We start from the raw sequence: 9,704 nt of genomic DNA, 5'->3' as shown, positions 1-9,704 counted from the left end.
TAGTTTTGATTCAACAGCTTGCACTATTATGCGATGATGTTGTTCATCAACTGATTCTTTTAGCATTTCTAATGCAGCTAGCATTGCCCTGGCTTCGTCATCTCTACCGCTGAATGTCGGTATGGCACTGGTTGCCATTTGTATAATATCCAGAGAGTTCATTTTGTTATAAGTTTTTCTGACGTTCTAAAATTCTAAATTTTGAACGATATTTTATGATTTTTTTCGATGAATTTATAATTCACTATTGTAACTATTGTGTATTGCATTAATATGGCAAACAAGGGTTTTGAAAGAGTCATATCTCGAATTAATCTAAACCTTTTTGCCTGTTACGCAATCCATCTAGTTGGATTATTTACTACAATTTGTCAGAAATAGATATGTTAACTAATTCTTTCATTGTTGGCAAGAGATAATTTGATTCTAGTTGTTGATAATTCTCGATTCTTCTATGTTTATTTTGCAATTTCGCATATTTAATGCAGTGCAAATTCTAAAGTCTGACTTGCTTTTTTAAGTCGTTTGAGGATGTGTTTTACAGTACCTTCTTGAAATACATAACATGTATTTGTTTTGGTTGCTGCTGACGATGTTGCTCGTTGAACATGTTTCGGCGCTTGGTATTACTCGGTGCTTGGTGTAAGCTCGGAGCTTGGTGTGTTTTCTTACGATGTCATCAGTCGATGTCGCTTGGGGTTACTTCTGTCTATTCTCGCCTTGATATGTTGTCTTCCACGTTGGGATTATTTTTCCATAAAATCACGCTGGTTACCTCTAGTGATCCGTGGTTTTTCCATCCACTTTATTGTCTTGTATTTTAGACTCGAATCACTTGCAATTAGAAATGTTTTCATTGTAAAAACGCAAACTATTTAGTCGGCTGTAATTTGTTCATTGCATCTTTTTTTACTTGTATTTTCACTATTCTGAAAAGTACTTTTACGACTTTTTGGATGAGTATGATTGAAAGCAATATTAGCACAATGTTCAGTTTTATTTCGTGGCTTTCGTGTTGCTCTGAGTGAACATTTTGGGTCTGGATAATTGTATGGTCATTATCACCCTTTACATTTGCTTTCGGCTTTGATGCGTCGTTACCCATTTTTCTTTAATTTGGTTGCACTTTGTATTTGTTTTGCTAAGTTAGCGTCTTGATGAGTCATTTAGAGTTGAAACTCAAGGTCTAAAAACTGATTATTTAAGCATTGATCACTTTAGCATTTTTAGATAGATTTTCACAACAATGTGTATTTGTACTTAACTGGCACTGTTTTTTAGATTTTTGGGGCATGTGGTAAGTTCTCACAACAAGAGTCTTTACACAGCACTTTAACTTTTTCACTCCACTTTTAATGTTCTTGTAGCTTTTGTTCTTTGCTACGCTGTCACGGTCGCCATGTGGTAGGTTCGGCGCGCACTTTGCTTACCAGAACCGTGTGCGGTAAGCCGATGAGCGGAATGTGGAGGAAGAGTGCAGAACGAGGCGGGGTATCGAGGTGAGAACGTACCGTAGTTGGTTAAATTGCGAATGAATCATATCATTCGTTTACTTCGTTAGGAAGATGGTCAAGTTACACTTATGCAACGGACGGGAGTGACTACGGAACTTTACTTGCGCGATGGATCGGATTCCAGGCAGCGTTAAACGCTGCGGGAGTATTTACCGATTAAGGTGCAAACTTGCACTTCTTCCGTAGAAGGGGTATTGCTGATCGGTCAACCGACTGAACAGCTGATAACCAAACGTGGTTACCAATTGGGCAGAGCCTTCGGCGGCTTCTGCTAATGGGGAGAAACACTAAACACGAATGATCTACGTGTCTGAAACTAGTGAACTGTCTCACTGTTTCGAATAAGCTTTATTTATAACGCATTCTTAAACAGTGATGACACAATGTCTTTTTACACTTATTTTATGTTTACGACTAATATTGACCTACTTTCATTATGTGGTTGCTAAACTTCCTGGTTTGAGGTTTGTTTATCAAAATATAAAGTTAATGTCCGGGTGTTTGTTTGTCACTTGGTGTTATTGTTGCGCAATCGTTTTGCACCGGTTCTGAGTTACGAGGCGCGTTTCATATTACCGTCGCGTTATGTTTTTATAAATTGTCGGTTCGCTTCCTGTCCTACGGTTTGCGTGTGCTAAGCATTTATTGCATGGTAAGTTTTCTGTCTGACATAATTCGATTGTTGGTTAATTTGGATGTGTTTTTAGTTGGATGGTATTTATTTATTGCATGGTAAGTTTTCTGTCTGACCTAATTCGATTGTTGGTTAATTTGGATGGTTTTGGTTAGCAACGATTATGTTGAGGTGGCTTTAATAGTTGGCTCAACTGTTAGCAGTAAATCTGCTACAGTTTTTAAGGCTAAATTATCGTAAGCAACAGACGGAAAGGAGGAAAAGGAGGGAAAGGAATGAGGAGGGAAAGGATGGAAAGGCGAGAAAGGAGGGAAAGGATGGAAATGAGGGAATGGAGGGAACGAAGGGAAAGGAGGGAAAGGAGGGAAAGGAGGGAAAGGAGGGAAATGAGGGAAAGGAGGGAAAGGAGGGAAAAGTGGGAAAGGATGGAAAGGAGGGAAAGGAGGGAAAGGTTGGAAAGGAGGGAAAGGAGGGAAAGGAGGGATATGAGGGAAATGAGGGAAAGGAGGGAAAGGAGGAAAAGGAGGGAAAGGAGGGAAAGAAGGGAAAGGAGGGAAAGGAGGGAAAGGAGGGAAAGGATGGAAATGAGGGAAAGGAGGGAAAGGAGGGAAAAGAGGGAAAGGATGGAAAAGAGAACAGGTGAGAAAAAAAGGAAAGGAGGGAAAGGAGGGAAAGCACAATAATAAACGCACCAACTGGCTCTTGCAAATAATGCTTTCATTATTTTTTTTTCAATTGAATCTATACTCTAAAAATGCTGACCGTCGTCGATCAGCATTTCCTTCTTAGCCTATGTTTTCCATTAAATCGTTAAATTCCATTGAATCGTAAATCGCGTTTAATCGCTGGCGCGTTGCATAACGTAGCTATTCAGCAAGTATTGCTACGCTTTGTTTTTAAGGCTAAATTATCGTAAGCGACAGACGGAAAGGAGGGAAAGGAGGGAAAGGAGGGAAAGGAGGGCATTGGACTACTTGCCGATCCGTTGGTTGATGCATCCTCTCTGGAGCCACCATTTGTCGCGCACACGAGAGTGTCTTTCGGAGCAGCAGCCCAAGACAGGCACAGTACACGCCGACTTAAGCACAATAATAAACGCACCAACTGGCTATTGGCAAATAATGCCTTCATTATTTTTTCAATTGAATTTATACTCTAAAAATGCTGACCGTCGTCGATCAGCATTTTCTTCTTCGCCTATGTTTTCCATTAAATCGTTAAATTCCATTTAATCGTTAAGCGCGTTTAATCGCTGGCGCGTTGCATAACGTAGCTATTCAGCAAGTATTGCTACCTAGCAACACTTTGTTTTTAAGGCTAAATTATCGTAAGCAACAGACGGAAAGAAGGAAAAGGAGGGAAAGGAATGAGGAGGGAAAGGAGGGAAAGGAGGGAATGGAGGGAACGGAGGGAAAGGAGGGAAAGGAGGGAAAGGAGGGAAAGGAGGGAAAGGAGGGAAAGGAGGGAAAGGAGGGAAAGGAGGGAAAGGAGGGAAAGGAGGAAAAGAGGGGAAAGGAGGGAAAGGAGGGAAAGGAGGGAAAGGAGGGAAAGGAGGGAAAGGAGGGAAAGGATGGAAAGGAGGGAAAGGAGAGAAAGAAGGGAAAGGAGGGCATTTGACTACTTGCCGATCCGTTGGTTGATGCATCCTCTCTGGAGCCACCATTTGTCGCGCACACGAAAGTGTCTTTCGGAGCAGCAACCCAAGACAGGCACAGTACACGCCGACTTAAGCACAATAATAAACGCACCAACTGGCTCTTGGCAAATGATGCCATCATTATTTTTTTCAATTGAATTTATACTCTTAAAATGCTGACCGTCGTCGATCAGCTTTTTCTTGTTAGCCTATGTTTTCCATAAAATCGTTAAAAAAGCGCGCATCGCTGGCGCGTTGCATAACGTAGCTATTCAGCAAGTATTGCTACCTAGCAACGCTTTGTTTTTAAGGCTAAATTATCGTAAGCGACAGACGGAAAGAAGGAAAAGGAGGGAAAGGATGGAAAGGAGGGTGTTGCGACGAAACCGTTCGACACCCTTGGCGTTTGAACACCCCTGACGAGACGAAAGTCATACAGGGCGAACGTCAAGAGAATCGCAGCGAAACGGGAGAAGCAATCCAACCAGCGAGGAGTAAGGAGCAAATACCAAGCCATAAGCGTAACACGGATATTAATTAATTAATATTAAGTAAGCGTTAAAACTCAGATTAGTGAAGGGACGAGAAAAGTAAGTGAAAAGGTGAAATCAAATGTGATCGTGTTATAATATGTATGAAATATAGTTTCAGAACCGTTTCAAAGGCGGTTAGCGAAAATTCATCCCAACAAATTCTGAAATTTTCTCTCACGTAAGAGAAAGAGATAGAAGGATGGACACTACACCGAAGTGCCAGCTGTGTAGCCAACCACAGGATGAGAAAGCCACGATGGAGAAGTGCTGCTTGTGCACAAAATGGGAACATGCTACGTGTGCGGGACTGACCGTTACCGTCAAAGATCCAGCATCAAGGTATGTATGCTCCGCGTGCAGAATGAAGCAGGAGTCCACGGCTGCCAAATTCCGTGACGATCGGGACACAGCCAGCTTGAAACCCGCTACGCGATCGAGGAAGGGGTCAACGGCCTCCACTAAGCGAAGCGAGAAGATTGCACCAGTAAGTGTTACATCAACTATCCTCTCACTAAACGTGGAAGAGAAGCTTAAGCTAGTGGAAGAGGAACAACGGATGCGAGAGAGGGAGATCGCAGAAAAGCGAGAGATCGCATGTCGTGAGAACGCAGAGCTGATACGTCAGTTAGAAGAGAAGAAAAAACTTGCCGAAGAGGAGAGTATTCTTCGGGAGAAATCACTCAAAGCCGAAGCTGAGATGAAGGCTCAAGAACAGAGTATACGTCGTGAGTCCCTGGAGAGAAAGCGCGAAATCATGAGAGAACTATCTCAAGCCAGCCGAGCGGGCTCAGAGGTCAGTTATAGCGAGAAAATAGTGTGCTGGCTAAAAACTGGCCAAGGATCGACTGATGAAGAAATATCACCTCGTGAAGACACTCTCTCCAAACCCGGAGTACCTAATATAAAACCTCTAGCGACGTCAAGTGTCGAGGGACAAGCGAGCGAAGAAAAGAAAGATGAAAGCGAAAGGGAAGGGAAAGAAGGCTTGTCTGGAAGGCAAATCGCTGCGCGTCACGTCCTTGGCAAAGAAGTGTCGATATTTAGTGGGGATCCGGAAGAGTGGCCGCTGTTTCTTAGTACTTTCGAGGAAGCGGCCAAAACGTGTGGATTTAGTAGTGCTGAGAACCTAATAAGATTGCAAAGATGCCTTAAGGGCAATGCGCTTGAACTGGTGAAGGGTCAACTGACGATAAAAGAGAACGTACCAGATGTGATAGAATCGTTAAAGATGGTTTACGGAAAACCGAGCCTGCTGATTCGTTCACTTTTAAACAAAATTCGTAACTTGCCACCCCCGAGACCGGATAAAATGAGAACCGTTATAGAGTTCGGGTTAGCAGTGAAAGCACTAACAAACCAGATGAAGGCAGCTAAACTGAACGCGCACCTGAACAATCCAATGCTGTTAGAAGAGTTGGAAGAGAAGCTGAGCGGGGAGATGAGGCTGAACTGGGCTGCATTTCAGGAAGAGAAAGCAGCGGACGGGTTGGAAGGGTTTAGTACCTATGTAAACAACCTGGCAAGGCGCGCTTGTGCGGTGACAAACGATCTGAGAGAGATAAGCAGAATAGGAGAAACTAGAAGAAAAAATACGGCCGTCTTGAATACGCATGCTACAACAAATTTCGAAGCGTCGCAGAGAAATGAGAGAGCAGCATCTCTATCTCGACCATCTAGTACGCCACATAAGAAAACCTGTGCGGTATGTCAGCGTGAGGGGCATCGTGTCTACGAGTGTGAGCAATTTAAAGCTGCAGATGTGAGTGATCGCTGGAAATTTGTGAACACGAAATCCCTATGTAGAACATGCCTCAACAACCACGGCAAATGGCCTTGCAAGTCATGGCATGGCTGTGGGGTGGATGGATGCCGCTTACGCCACCACAAGCTGTTACATTCCCCGTCGACAACCGAAGATGCCGTAAGTGCGTGCGCAACACATGCAAATGAGGTAAATTCTATTAGTCCTTTATTCCGAATCCTACCCGTTACCCTGTACCATAACAACAACTCTCTAACAATATACGCTTTCGTAGATGAAGGATCGACATACTCACTAATCGACGAATCAATAGCAACAGAGTTGGGTGTACACGGTCAAAAAACACCACTAACGCTGCAATGGACAGGACATGTAACGAGGAAAGAGCCCAACTCCGAAGTAATAAACCTTCATATTTCCGGAAAAGATAGAAACACGAGGTACAGATTAGAGAACGTCAGAACGGTCGGCCGGCTAATGCTCCCAACACAGACACTAAATTACGAAGCACTGCAACAAAGACATATACACCTTAGAGGGCTGCCGATACAGAGCTACACACACGTGCAGCCACAGCTCCTGATCGGGTTGGACAACATTCGAGTCGGGGTACCGATCAAGCTCCGTGAAGGACAACCGTCCGATCCCATTGCTGCCATGTGTCGACTAGGTTGGTCGATCTATGGAGGAAGAGTCCCAAAAGGGGTACCGACAGCGCTTGTAAATTTTCACGCCGCACCGCCAATAGATAGTGACAGAGAAGTAAACGATCAACTGCGAGACTACTTTACGATAGAGGACTATGGCACGAAAACGGCAAGTGGAATTTTGGACTCAGAAGAAGAAAAGCGTTCAAACCTCTTGTTGAGAGAAACCACAAAACGAGTAGATTCAGGTAACTGCTTCGAAACAGGCTTATTATGGAACACCGATTGCCCAAACTTTCCCGACAGTTATCCTATGGCCGTTAGACGAATGGAAGCGTTAGAAAGAAGATTCGTCCAAAATCCAGCATTAGAAGAAAAAGTACGACAGACTATTAGTGAGTACGAAACAAAAGGCTACGCACACAAAGCCAGTCTTACAGAACTCTCCGCAGTGGAGGTAGGAAAAGTATGGTACTTACCGTTGGGAATTGTACAGAACCCGAAGAAGCCGGGTAAGATTAGACTGATATGGGATGCAGCAGCCAAGGTCTCAGGAGTATCGTTTAACTCAAAAATGCTGAAAGGTCCAGACCTATTGACCCCGCTGCCACAAGTACTAAGCCAATTTAGACAGTTTCCCGTAGCGGTATCAGGCGACATAATGGAAATGTTCCATCAAATAAAAATTCGACACCCCGATCGCCAATCGCAACGTTTTGTGTACAGAAACAGACCGTCAGACCATATGCAAGTATACGTTATGGATGTAGCGACATTCGGTTCAACGTGTTCGCCTGCCTCGGCACAATACGTAAAAAATTTGAACGCACAAGAATACATAGAAAAGTTTCCCCGAGCTGCAAAGGCGATAATTGATAACCACTACGTAGATGATTATCTGCAGAGTTTCACCACGGTAGCAGAAGCTATAGAGGTAACGAAAGAAGTAAAGCACGTACATTCGAAGGGAGGATTTACGCTTCGGCGATTCCTATCTAACTCCGCAGAAGTGCTGAACAGTATTGGAGACCCCGCCGAAGAGACCTCTAAAGATCTGATGTTGGAAAGAGGAGAAAACACCGGATCGGTCCTAGGAATGAAATGGAAGATAAAAGAAGATGTCTTCACATTCTCCTTCTCCTCAAACGAAAATATACGACATATTCTCCGCGAACATCACATTCCCACAAAACGAGAGGTTCTGAGGGTGGTAATGAGTCTGTTTGATCCCATGGGACTAATATCGTTTTTTCTCGTACATGGAAAAACTCTTATTCAGGATATGTGGGTAAAGGGTATTGAATGGGACGACCAAATACCAACCGACTTGTGTCAACGATGGGGGGAGTGGATAAAACTACTACCACACTTAGAAAAATTACGCATACCGAGATGCTATTTTCGTTCCCCATACCCCGAAAACCTTCATGATCTGCAACTGCATGTGTTCGTAGACGCAAGTGAAACCGCGTACTGTTCCGTTGCCTATTTTCGGATAGAGATTGATGGAATGATTCATGTTGGGCTGATAGGTGGAAAAACTAAAGTAGCCCCTATAAAAACCATCTCTATCCCAAGGCTCGAGCTGAAGGCGGCAGTCCTAGGAGTTCGAATGTTAAACGTTATAAGAGATAATCATTCCTTCCCTATAAAACGCCATATACTTTGGACTGATGCGAGCGTGTGCTTGGCGTGGATACAATCAGCAAATCCTCGACGGTATCAACAGTTCGTTTCGGTACGGCTGGGGGAAATTCTGACATCAACCGAACCACGAGACTGGAGGTGGGTGCCCTCGAAACAAAATGTGGCCGACTTAGCGACTAAGTGGAATAACGGGCCCGAGTTGACGATGGACAATCCGTGGTTACGTGGCCCCTCCTTCCTACACGAATCTGAGGCACGATGGCCGGCAAAACAATCAGTCTCCGATACCGATGAAGAAGTACGAGCGACACATCTACATATTCGCCCAGTGAACCCACCAATCGATCTAGCGCGGTTCAACTACTGGAGGAACGTAGTTAGATCTGTTGCTTACGCTATTCGGTACATAGAAAATTTGCGGCGCAAAGTGTCCAGTACACCTTTGGAGGTTGGAATACTCAAGCAGAACGAGCTGCGTAAAGCAGAATTGGCGCTATGGAAGTTTGCGCAACACGAAGCCTTCCCAGAAGAGGTGACGAAACTGAGCAAGACACTTGGAGGCCCGGACGAACGGCACGGGAATGTCCGCAAATCCAGTCCTATCTATAAAAAGTGGCCCTTCATGGACGAAGAAGGTGTACTAAGGATGAGAGGACGGATCGGTGCATCAATCTACGCTACCTTTGCAGCTAAGTACCCAGTTTTACTTCCCAAAAATAATCACATTACGTTCCTTATTGTAGGTTGGTACCACTACCAGTATCGACATGCAAACAGAGAGACAGTAGTGAACGAAATACGCCAATGCTTTGACATCCCCAATCTACGAGCATTAGTAAAGAAGGTGGCCGATGCATGCCCGTACTGTCGAGTGATGAGAAGGTATCCGAGGCCGCCACCGATGGCTTCCCTCCCAAAAATGCGCCTGGCAGCCTTCACCAAGCCGTTTACCTACACCGGAGTGGATTATCTCGGTCCAGTACTAGTGCGTGTAGGTCGAGCTAATGCAAAACGTTGGATAGCACTCTTCACATGCTTAACAGTGAGGGCCGTGCACTTAGAAGTAGTTTATTCTCTGAGCACAGAATCTTGTATTATGGCAGTAAAGCGATTCATTGCTAGAAGAGGCACGCCCATAGAGTTTTGGTCTGACAACGCGACTTGCTTTCAAGGAACTAGCAATGAAATTAAAGAAGAGATCAGTAGCGCACTTGCAGTTACATTTATAAGCCAAATAACTAACTGGAAATTTATACCACCTGCAACACCACACATGGGTGGCGCCTGGGAAAGACTAGTTAGGTCAGTCAAAACGGCAATCAGTACAGTAA

At 44.3% G+C, this 9,704-nt stretch overlaps 1 protein-coding gene across 1 annotated transcript; it reads left to right on the top strand.

Moving 5' to 3' along the window:
- Positions 1-4,161: 4,161 nt before the first annotated feature.
- LOC133391911 (uncharacterized) lies at positions 4,162-7,947 on the top strand. Its single transcript, XM_061648650.1, has 2 exons — positions 4,162-6,268; positions 6,354-7,947. Exons 1-2 carry the CDS (start codon positions 4,517-4,519, stop codon positions 6,375-6,377), a joined length of 1,776 nt encoding a protein of 591 aa, XP_061504634.1. The 5' UTR covers positions 4,162-4,516; the 3' UTR covers positions 6,378-7,947.
- Positions 7,948-9,704: the final 1,757 nt, after the last annotated feature.

Source organism: Anopheles gambiae, chromosome 2, assembly GCF_943734735.2.
Source record: "Anopheles gambiae chromosome 2, idAnoGambNW_F1_1, whole genome shotgun sequence".
Classification (NCBI taxonomy): domain Eukaryota; kingdom Metazoa; phylum Arthropoda; class Insecta; order Diptera; family Culicidae; genus Anopheles; species Anopheles gambiae.
Note: the sequence above shows the minus strand (reverse complement) of the source record. Positions and strands in the feature narration are given on the sequence as shown.